Source organism: Sebastes fasciatus, chromosome 23 (assembly GCF_043250625.1).
Source record: "Sebastes fasciatus isolate fSebFas1 chromosome 23, fSebFas1.pri, whole genome shotgun sequence".
NCBI lineage: Eukaryota > Metazoa > Chordata > Actinopteri > Perciformes > Sebastidae > Sebastes > Sebastes fasciatus.
The window spans coordinates 17955419-17967805 of record NC_133817.1 but is presented as its reverse complement, the minus strand read 5'-3'; the positions used below and the strand labels follow the sequence as shown (position 1 = coordinate 17967805).

The 12387-nt window shown below is 41.2% G+C and overlaps 1 protein-coding gene across 7 annotated transcripts in view; it reads left to right on the top strand.

The window, feature by feature from the left end:
• grm8a (glutamate receptor, metabotropic 8a) overlaps positions 1–12387 on the top strand; it is a 491719-nt gene that overhangs the window by 187832 nt on the left and 291500 nt on the right. For all 7 annotated transcript variants that reach the window (XR_012592620.1, XR_012592622.1, XR_012592621.1 and 4 more), the window contains one exon: positions 11420–11555. Coding sequence is in view for 4 of the 7 variants with exons in the window: in XM_074625214.1 (XP_074481315.1) it covers positions 11420–11555 (136 nt within the window). In the remaining 3 variants the exon portion in view is untranslated. The remainder of the gene's footprint in view (positions 1–11419; positions 11556–12387) is intronic.

Sequence of the window (12387 nt, the reverse complement as noted above, 5' to 3'; positions counted from 1 at the left end):
GACTCGCAGAACTAATCTTGAGTTGCACTTGTCGACTCTCACAACAGTACTGAGAGTAAACTCTTAATTTGAAAGGCTACTGGACCTGAAATGTTTGTCCATCTGTGTGTAAACGCAGGGGCAAGGCTGTCAGTCGGAGGCGTTTGTGTTATTTTTTTTGTCTTGTATAAGGTATGACAGCCGGGACACACGTCAGCAACACCTGGCGGAACCTGTTGTTTTTTATTTCAGCGTCCATGTTAACAGGTTAGAGCAGCCCCACTGCCCGCATGAGCAGCGCGGCTCACTTGGCTGCGTGTCTCTTCTAGAGATTTGAGGTCTCGCCTATTTTTACCGCGCACGGTTCACGGCAACAACAGACAGTGAAAATGATCTTTTGACCATATATTGACATCATGCCAGCAACATTGCTACAGTTTCAATGTGTAGGTATCTGTAGAATATGTCACAGACGTGAAAAAAAGTAAAGATTTATTTTTAAATCAACACTTTCTGCTTCCGTTTCAAAATAAAAGCCATCAGGCGTTTTTTTTTTTCTGTGGAAAAAATTCCTTAATTTTTTAACACAAGGCTTTTATTGTGAAATATTTACAGGACAGTAGGAAATGCAGCGACTTGCATGGCTCCATGAATGAATAAAGTACCGGGTTTTAATTGTGGATTATTACTATCATTTACAAATTACCTTACGCTTCTTAACCTCTTTCTGTCTAACATAAATATAAATGACATTTATAATGAAATGAAAACGCCATAATGAAAGGCAAACTCGATGTAGAAAGAAAGAGCTGGCAGCAACAGCCCAGCAGCAGAGACGTTGCCAGTGATGACACCACATGGGTGAGACACGAAGTAGTTCGGTGAGGCAGCCGTCCCGCACCGCTCATGTGGGCAGTGTGTCCCGGCCGTAAGAGTAACATTTCTGCAGAAGTATAATTCCCTCTTTATACAGTTCATCATGTAATAGACGGTGAAGACAGACAGGCATCCAGAGCACATTATGTTGTTTCTTTCCAAGTTATAGAAAAGCAAAGAAAGCTCCATCGAGGAATGGCTCAAATATGCGTGCTGCATGGTTAACAAAATGGTTCAGATATAGCCGTTACTGGAGTCTCATGTAGATTATTGGTGCACTACAGCTTGCTGTAACTAAGTCCACCTCAGAGTATCTCCTTTATGCTCCTTTTATAGCCACTAGGTGGGCAAAATTAATTAATATGGCTGTTGTAGAAGCTAGATATTCAATGTAGTCTTCATTGTGTCAAGAAGTATTTACACTTTCATTTATTTATTTATTTATTTAATTAGATATTGATAATAAAACTCCAGTACTAGCATCTATTTTTTAACAACATTCATAACATTCACTCGTGCTTTATCTATTTTCCCTCTGCACACAAGCATTATTTGGATTTAAGTACAAATACTTGTATGTATAATATTTTTTTTCACAGACACAAGCAGTGTCTGAGTACTACGAACCAATACTAGTTGCATGTCTGATATGGTAGAAAGGTTGGACAACCAAAGAGGCTGGTTTGTGTACAAGCAAGTTCTCTTTCGTTCTCTCATGCACATCCACCAGACACACACACACACACACACACACACACACACACACACACACACACACACACACACACACACACACAAGGTCTCCATGCAGTAGGTGTCCCCAGTAGTATGTCTCCCCTCAGAACTGAGCAAGTGCTGACTTCAGCTAGACTGCTCGACTCCTGTGGTGAAGATAGACCTGCCACCTCGCCAACCACACACACACACACACACACACACACACACACATGCACACACACGCGCGCGCTTGCTGTGGGACGGCGGGCAAAGTGAGACGTTAAAAGGCCAAGATCTTCTGTCTGTCTCTGTCTCTTTCTCGGTCTTGGTCACTCACTCTCTGTCTCCCTTGTGTGTGTTTTGTCTTCCTCTTCTTTCACTTTCCCCACTCAAACCTCCAAATCCTCCCCCTGTCATTCAGACTCACTATGTCCTTGCATCTCCCTCTCCTGCACACACAGACACACACACACACACACACACACACACACACACACACACACACACACACACACACGCACACACACACACAGAAATAATGAAAGATGTCTATGTCTGTACGAGGTCCAATCTGTTCTCCCGGTGCAGTTTTTAGATATCTGAATACTGGAGAGCGGCGCAGCCTGTCTATGTATAAAATAAAGATGGAGCAAAAGTCAAAGTCCTGCTTTTTAATTCAATTATTCCGCCGAGCCGCTGCTGCTCTGCAACTTTATCCCAGAGAGGTAGATTATATTGACATTCAAATTTTGCTCCTATTTTTAGCTGTCAAAGTGACATTACAGTTCTCATCAGCCTCTGTGCTAATGGATAAAAAAAGTCAGGATGGAATAACTGAACCACGCTGTATCTAGTACTGATACATGATTTAGGATGTCTACAATAGCTTATTTGATAAATAATGCAGATGTATAAGTCGGCATCTACAATGGCCGCCGTGGCTATTACTTTCAATAATGCAAGTGCAACGCAGATGGATGATAAGGGTTATTTGCTATGGTTACTACTGTAATATTAATGTGAAAGATGGGAGTGCCATGTACTACACATTTACTTCCATGTTTTCTTTTAGACTGACATTTATCACGTTCTGTCTACTTTGCACAGAGAGGATAAATAGTCATATTTTCCTATGCGGCACACCAAAAACTCATAACTATTGGTCCTTTTATGGACCACCAACAAACCTACACACTACCCTGAAAAAACAACAACTTTAAGTCCCCCTATTTAGCATTTATAAGCAGTAGACATTTAATAAATGGTTTGTAAAACGTTTAATGTAGTTGTAAGCAGATATAATACATTTTTAAGTGCTTATTCACTTTTTAACTTATTATTGTAATGATTTGATTTGGTACCAACTATGTCATGTCAGCTTGTCGGGAAGAACGCTAAATAACGCCCCCAGAGTTACGCTAAATGTTGGCAAGGAAAAACTGGCATGGCCATTTTCAAAGGGGTCCCTTGACCTCTGACCTCAAGATATGTAAATGAAAACTCTGAGATGAACATAATGAAAACTGTATCTTATTAGATACAACAGATTTTAACAAAATGCATAATTTCCAGTTGAAAAAAGGTAATAAATCACAATATATCTTATCGCAATATTCAGCATATCGCAGAATGTTTAGAATCGCAATAAGATTGTATTGTGACTTAAGTATCATGATAGATAGATAGATAGATAGATAGATAGATAGATAGAAGTACTTTATTGATCCCAAATTGGGAAATTCTAGTGTTACAGCAGCAGGATATCCAGACAATGCACAGGAACAGTAAATACACAATCAATATACATATCAACACTAGAGTTAATATGTATAGTATACACAATATAAAGAATATATCAGAATACACAATAAATATACCAGACTATTACAACTAGCTTAGAAAATATAAAATATGAACATAAAATAACAACAACACACTATATACAATAGCAAAGTGTGCAATGACATACTATATATTAGAGATGATAAGATCATGGTGATTCCCAGCCCTAATTTTAAGTGTTATTAATATACAGGATTTGTCAACAACCACAACTTCTCCCATGAAGACATATTTTATACGTTTGCAACTGTGTTTTTCTATCATTTATTATCTGTTTATACACCCGCCTCCACTTATGGGTGCTCAGATGGAGAAGTTACAGTTGTTGACAAATTAATAAACACTCATATCTGCTTACAGTACAACTACGATATAGTTTGTTAAAATGAATTTGTTAAATGTGTATTTATTGCTTTTGAATGCTAAATAGCGGGATTTGAAAGTGTCCCCCAAATGTGGCATTTTGGAATAAAACAAAGAAGTTAATAAACCACTGCAGTATTAATGCAGAATCGAGGATAGGAGGAATGTCTGGAATTATAATAATCACACAAATTAGATGCAGACTGAAGGATAACTCCAGTGGCCATCACTGTATTATTAAAATCTGCTCTCATATACTGAGGCTACAATTTGAATTAGCTTTTTTAGAGAGATACCACAAATTATTGTATTTTCTGTGAGCACCACTTGAAACGTTTTATTATGTGCACAGTAGATCATCGCAAATATGCAATATCCACTTGCTGATGCAAACTGCTGCCTCGGTTTATACTCTGATAACTCACGGCGCCGCGGAGGCATCGCTCATAATTTTATCTCCGTGTGTGTCCACGCCGCGCTAATCGAACCAACATTTACCAAAAGTGCATTCAATTTTCTGTAAACTGAAACGACTTTGCCCATTTCCCCCCCTCATCGCCCTTATCGGTGTTTCATTATCAGCAAATTATAAGCAATTTCAAGCTTAAGTCCATTATGGGCTCACAAATTTCCCCCTCAGGCTTGGTTCAGGTCTGAGCAGCAGCTTTTTCGGGTTCGGGTTTGGACCGTCTTACATTTCCAAGCCCATTTGAGGCTCTGAGGCCTCTGTCCTTTAAGGCATATTTTAATGGGAGGATGTAAATTTCCTGGGACAGCGTTTCCGTGGGTGTTGTCAATGATTCATTAGCGAGCCCGAGGTGGAGTTTCACTTGGTAGCGAAAAACTGCAGAACACAATATTTACCGCACCACATCATCCGAACCCGAGCAAAAGGAGGGGGGGAAAAGCCAGCGTGTGTGTTGTGCACATAGTTACTGGAGTGCACACAAAAACGCTCATCGTTGAGCACAGACAAATTCACACAAGCATGCGTAACACACACATTCACACACACACATATAAATCAGTGACTTCAAAGGCCCAAGCTGCAGCGCCCCCGAGCCATGAACAAAGCATAGAGAGGCAGAGGGCAACTTTTAATTTTAAAGCAGCGCTAATGAGGTTTGGAGAGAAAGAAAGTGTCGAAATCAGTGAGTGCATGTGTTTGCTGTATGTTTGTGTGAGAAGTCTCCAATAGTAACACTACACTGGCTGGTATTTCTATGGGGATGAATGCAAGTGGGCGTTTTTTTTTTAATCAAAGAAATCAAAGCTGAAGGAAGAAATTAATTTCCTCTTGTGTGGGCACACAGAACCTCATTTTTGATCCAAGCATATTGAATGTTGTGCTAATAGTAGCAATTGACGAGGTGTGTGTGTGTGTATGTTTGAGACACACATACTTTAGAGAAAAGACAGCGAGGTTGGCGACACAGCTATATCTTAATGGAATAATCTTTAAAGTCAGGGACTTTGAATTCACAACCTTCCTTTCATTTTATTCAACACTCACATCTAACATAAAAATATGCATACGGGCACATAAACACACACACACACACACACACACACACTCCATTGCCAGCGGCATAACGGCAGCTCGCTTTAAAGTTACTCAGATTACTCATCCTGTTTAGCAGGAAACCACATTAATGTCTCTGTGTGTATGTCCAAGCCGCACTGGCGGTATAACTACATTATCGGATGCACGAGTGTATCAGTGAGTGTGTGGGGTACTCCTGCAGTGTTGAATAGATAGTTTGTGCAGCAGGGTGTGGAGTGATGCAAAACGAAGATTTAGAGGAAAATGGAAAGGAGTAGTAGGAGAAACAGATGACATATGGGATTACCGTGAAGCAGAAGATGATTATTGCAGCTGATAAAAATCTGCCAATAGTGGTGGTGCAAGAATGAGTCCTTAAAACCTGGAAATGAGTTAGCATTGTGGCACTTCCGGTTCTCTTGTCTCAAAGTCAATGGGTTTTTAGTAGGGCTGGGACGATTCACCCATCTCCCGATTCGATACTATCACGATAATTGCGTGCCGATTCGATAGGTATTGCGATTTTTGTTAACTTTTTTAGCACTAGACCATAGGAAAAAGTTGAATCATACACTGATAGGGACTTTTACTTTGGAAAATATCTAAATTAAAACATTAAGAATGTTTGATTTTCAGTAGTCAGAGATGTCCTGAAGTCAAATATATTAGTCATTGTCAGGTATTATTTTTTATTTCTTTTCCCTCAACCCCAAAATCAAAGATTAAAGACATTTCCCTCACAAATTAGTTTTGATCTACGATATAAAATAAGTCAGTAAATATCCCATTAGTGAATTTTGAAGCTTTTACGTCTTTTAAAAAGGCTGTCGCTAACAAGTGGATAAATGAGACTACTAAACGTCATCACGCCGACTCGTCCGCCTTTACAGCCTCGTTGTATATACTCACGTTCATGCGACCGTGGTGTAGTTTGTTTATAGCCTAACGTTAGCTTTTTACCTCTGCCAATTGCATTCACACTTCAAAAATCATTAAAAATGGTGTTAATTTGTGAAGATTATCTCTCTGAACAAAACCTGTGTAGTAAAAAAGCTTATTTCCTGCAATAAAACAATAATTGGCTTTTTGTTGAGGAATCCCATGGCGATTCTAACTTCCTGGTTGGCCAACCAAAACACGTCATCCCTGCACCACTCTGTCTCATCCAGGACATGAACGAGTGAAGTACAAGTTGTTGCATGTATTTCTCCAAGTTTTTTAAATTTCCAATTTTGACTGAGAAAGTTTGGCGCCACTAATTGTTCACTTCTATGATATTGTAAAATTGAATTCCCAGGAAATAGGAGATGTAGCCTACTCCCCAAAAAGTTTGACAAGCTAAATGTGAGAAGAAAAATGACGGCAACAAGATACTACGCAGCAGCACCCTCCCATTCATGTCACTGTGGGTTAATAGATGAAATGATGTGTAGAGAGAGAGAGAGGAGAGTGTGCGAGGGAAGCAGACTGTTAATTAAACGTTGAGACAGCGGCGTTTCCAGTCCTGAAACAGATTGAATTTAATCTCTAAACAGAATGGAGTTAATTACAGACTATAAGGGTTTCGTTCGGGGGAGCGCTGGATGCACTTAACATCGAATTTATCATCACTACTTGCACCCTGCGTCTTTTTTTAGCAGCTGGGGACAGACAGTTGCAAATGCGCACTCACACACACTCACACACACACACACTCACACACACACAGATGTACACATAAACAGACACAAGGAATTAGGATTCAGTCGCGTTCCATTCCACATTGAAGCCTCAATAATCAGGTTATTAGAGATAAACCGAGCGCTCGGTGTGTTGCTGCTCTGCCGACGTAGAGCCCATAATTCAATTAGCCCGTTGTACATGATCGCGTAACAATTGCTGAATTGCGTAATAAACTGGCTATTACCGTGATCCAATACAGCTGGGACCATTCTTTTATTTGTGAAGAGAATTTCTAACTGGTCTCACATTAGTATGCCGGGCGTGTGATATGTGATATGATGCCTCTAAACAATTATCCAGTTGGTACACAGTCAGACAAATTCTGAGGCTGCAGGTTGTGTTTTTGGGGGTCTGGGAGATGTGAAACGGTTCTGTCCATAATAAGTGATGGTGCAGATGATGGTGGAAAATGATTAAACAGCTTTTCACTCTGATATCTCTAAATCTAGCGACTCATTTAAACAGTATCTGAAAATCAGGGACTAGGGATGTCACAAGAAACAATACTTCGGTACTAAGTCGATGCCAAAATTCTGAAAGCATGACAGTTTTTGTTTTCTACAGTACCACAGGTACCAGGGATCAGGGCTTGAGATTAACGTTATCCCGTCAACCCAGGGACGTTAGAAAATGTCCCTGATAATTTTACATGGTGAGCAACAATTGTGTTAAAAACGGCAGGAGGAGAGCTGGTAACGTTATCTGTTAGCAGCCAGTCCTGCTTGGCTAAACAACAGAGCTAAAGTACAGAGGTTGCATTGAGGTACATTATAGGACTGACCTGAATGCTTGAAAACTTTGACCATTTCCATGGTAATCGACCTCCAAAGTATTCGAATGCTTTGTTTCTAATTATTTTTTTATAGATAAGTATGCAATGATAATGTATAAATCCCAAAATACCCCATGAAATAAGGAATAATCCTACAAAAATTATTCATTATTCATATTCAGTGCAGCGGCAATCTTCCGGCACTGAAACAGGGGAGAAGGAGAAAGACAGAAAAACATGTCAGCCTGCTTCGCTGCGCTGCGAAGCGAAGCTTTGAATACTTTCGAATATTTCTCACCGAAGTTTCGAAGCCCAAAAAATGTTATTCAGTACAGCCCTAGTACATTATGATGCGTTCAAGCTCTATTCAGTAAAAAATTATCATTGGGCGAAGGTAAATTATAACGTTATCTTGATGCTTTCAAATGTAATCTTGTAAAATGTGTTTTTTGGCGAGAAAAAATCAGGGATTAATAATTAAAAAACAGTATGCAAATGGTAATAAAGGAGTGTATATTGAAGTACATTGGATTTATTGTTTTCTTCTTCTTTTTACCTTGGTATAAAAACCAAAAAAAATTGGGTATCAGGAATTGTGGAGTTTCACTGGTATTGGTATTGACTACCAAATTTCTGGTATTGTGACATTATTGACATGCTTGCTGCAAAATTCTGCGTTTACTGTTCCATTTATTCACATGATGATGAGTATGTGATGTCATCAGCAGCTGTTTCTGCCCATCAGATCTGGGTTACAGAAAGCTTTCACACCACGTCAGCTACTTGAGGTGTAGGTTTTTAACCCAGACCTTTTTAACCACTGAAATCAATACCAGCGTTTGTGGCTCCCTGAAACACTATTTCCACATTTGACCAAAACAATTCTTCTCGTACGAGGAGCTCTCCACTCAGCCTCAACAGGCAACACAAAAGCACTTGCCTTTAAAAATAGCTTTCGGTATTATTGTTTACTAGACTTTTGTCATCCGTCTGTCTTTTTCTTTCCATTTCTAGTTTGCGGCGTGAAGCCAATCCTCCGCCTGGAGTGTTGTGATGTTCGAGGGTTTTGATGTTAAATCTCTCTTCCAAAAAGCCCCCTTTTTATTTAACAACTTTTTGCTTTCAACTAGACGTTCGGTGAGTGATTTGAAAAAAAAAATTATGTTTCTCCTGACCCAACCTCGCAGCTTTTTCCTTTCAACGGAGCGGCGAAAGTGTGCACTAATAACCGGCGCTCGCTTTTAACGAGCTGCTGTTTTGGCACCATCAAAGAATTCTTTTTTTTTTTGGGTAGCAGTTGAATTTGGCTGCGACACTGACGGTCTGGTGTGTCTCAGAGTGTGTAAACACCTACACACAGACGCACAGATATAATTCAATATTGTTTTTATCTGTGAAGTGTGTTCTCCATTGGGACAGTTATTGATGATGGGAGCGAGGCTATAAAACAAAGAATGATCTAATCACTTTTATACTTGTCCAAGGACATTGGTAGAGAGAATGCAAACATCAGCACTTATGTGTGTGTGTACACACTGCATGCCTTGTTTCCTCAGAATTTACTATCTGTGTGTACGTATACAACTTCCAACTTCCAAGTCTGTAGTGTGTAGATGGGGGGTGCAGATTTTGTCACTCTGATTATCCTTGAGAGACTTTTAATTCGAGGCTAATGAGTATTTGTTTTGCCAGTCATGCACGCTGGTGTGTGTGTGCATCTGCATGGGTATGAATGTACAGTATGTGTGTGTGATTAAGGGGAGTGATATAGTGAAAGCGACAGACTGTACAGATGTTCAATAAATGGGCTGGAACAGGCAGGGAGGAGAGGGGACATCATTCACTCTCTCTCTCACACACACACACACACACACACACACACACACACTCACAGACAAATGATCAAATTTAACACACACAAACGATATGGATGCACTCAAGTCTTATTGTCCGCAAAGATAAAGCAAAATGTGTAACAATAACATAATCCTCACACACACCTTTACACATTGAGCTGGGCTAATGATGTAATGAAGCAGAGCTAATTAACAGAACGGTGCTTAAATATAGAGTCTGGATTAGTGCAAAGCAGTATGGGATGTTGGATTATCTGTGTGTGTTTGTGTGTGAGAGAAGAATAGAGAGAGTGTGTGAGAGTCATTAAAAAAAAAATCTGTTTCCCCCCCCTGTATTTCCAGGGTTGAACAGGAACTATTTGAGTGTGTGTGAGCGAAGGCAGAGAGCGAGGGAAAAGAACAAGGTCAACAAATACCTCCCTCATTATCACACATTGTGAGTGTAATAGCTAATATTGCTGTGACTGCTATTCTTGTCGTCCTCCACAATAGGAAATGAAGTGTGCGTGTGAAGTGGGTACAGAGAGGATGTTTCCTGGCACTCACACACAGTGCTCAGTGACGTGGCTTTGAATCATAATGTCGCCCCATTCATCTTTCTGTCTTGTTGTTTTTCCTGTTGCGATCAACACCTCTTACTTTCACTGTAATTTCAACTTCACCTCTCGGCGTATTATCTAACTTTCTCTTCGTTCCCTTCCATCCTGTCCTCAATTGCTATATCTCAAACCCTTCGCCTCTTCCAGACTATTCATCTCCTCCTCCCTCTTCCTCTTCCTCTCTTTTTCTTCCTTCCTTTCCTACAACTTGTTTTCTTCTCCGCGTCCATCATCCCTGCTCCCTTCTCTCCCAACCTTTTCCTTTCTTTTATTTCCCCGCTCCAGTGCTCTACCTTGTTTTTCCTCTACATCCTCCATACCTTGTCTCATCACACACGACTCTCAGACTCTTTGTTTCATAATCTATCTCTTTTGGCATGAATGTTTAATATGGCAATCTGTGATCCTCAATGCTTGTCTTATTGCTTGTTGCTGTGGTGTTTTGGTGTTCCCTAAAATCACTTGGCCAGTAATAATAACATCCTGTGGTTTGGATTTTCTTGCTGCTAGACTAATCTCTATAAACAGATATCTGCATAATATGAGTGCAGAATCTGTAGGTAACGAGACAAGATTTTGGTATCGTTCTGGTTTCCGTTTGTAGTCCGAGTAGAGTAGTATTGACCAATCCCGTTCGAGCAGGCTTTGGTTGAATGCAGGTAAACAGTCCGTGTGGAGAGCAAAGGAGGTGGAACGCATTGGCCTAAATGCAATCTGGGAACCCACCGGCTATCGTCTGATGATGACTTAGCTTTTTATTGGTTTAAATTTAGCTTGCAATCTCAAGTTGCTAATCGGACTGTAAACAATGAGCAGAGCACTGCAAAGGAAGTCTTGGCCCTGATATCCTCTGGAACCCTAGAAATACCCCCAAAGGGTTATCGTCGTCAGAACAATAGCCGATGGATTCCGAGATTGCTGTTCGACTAAACATCAAGTTATTCTTCTATTTAACTCAAAATGCTGATGCAGCTGGAAGTGTAAAACACACATGACACATCACTTCCATGCACCGGAGGAAGCGTTTATAGCCAAGTTTAGAACACAGCTGAATAAACGGGGTATAGGCCCAATTTAGGGATTGAAAATATGAATGATGAATACAAAATGAAGTAATGTCCCCCTCTCTCTCTCTCTCTCTCTGTCCCAGGTGGTGTGTGTATCGCCCAGTCCTTGAAGATCCCCAGGGAGCCCAGGACGGGGGAGTTTGACAAGATCATCAGACGCCTGCTGGAGACCTCCAATGCCAGGGCCGTCATCATGTTCGCTAATGAGGACGACATACGGTACGTGCCACGCACTTAAACAAGCGGGCCCCCGCTGCCACTGCTCATCATTTTTCTGCCGGCTTCACTTTTACATACAGTTTAGTGACATGTTCTGCAGACTTTTTCGGCTTATTCAATTATAATACCCTCATGCCACTTACAGTTAAAGGGACTGTTTGTAACGTCTTACACGTATAAATCACCCGGGTCGGTGTCCCATGCGCGCTCGCATATGCGCGCTCGCATATGCGCGCTCGCGTGTGGCTACCCTGTTCAGACAAGACTCCAACACAAACTACACGGAAGCACCAAAACCGCAAAGTTCTATCTAGTGAAGCCCGTCTTGCAAAACAGTGTCGTAGTACGCGGGGGAGACCGTAGCTTTGGTCTCCAGGGCCGGAGTCTCTGCTCCTCTGCTCCTCTGCCTGCTTGCCTTCACTCACACCTCGCTCCACATCACGTGCATGCGCGCACACTCCACACTGCAGAAGACTTCGTAGCTCTGAGAATATCTAGTGAATGTACAGTGGACGTTTGTGCAGAAATAACTGCTGCAGCTCCTCCAGACCAACAGAGGTTTCCCGTGTCTTGTGAAGTGACGGGGCTCCGCAGCGAGAAACGTTATCATCTCCGACCGGGTGCCGGTGTCTCCCTCCCACCGCGGTCGGGAGGCTGAAGCAGGAAAAGCCAGCACTAGGATCAGCAGTGATTCATGGAGAGACCTTTGTCTGGTCAGCTAACATTACTGCCAAGCAGATGAAATATAGAGTGATATTGTGGTTTTAGCTGACGTGTGTCGCCTCACAGTTTTGACCGATGCTCGTTCATGTTTATTAGAGCGAGCAAGCGC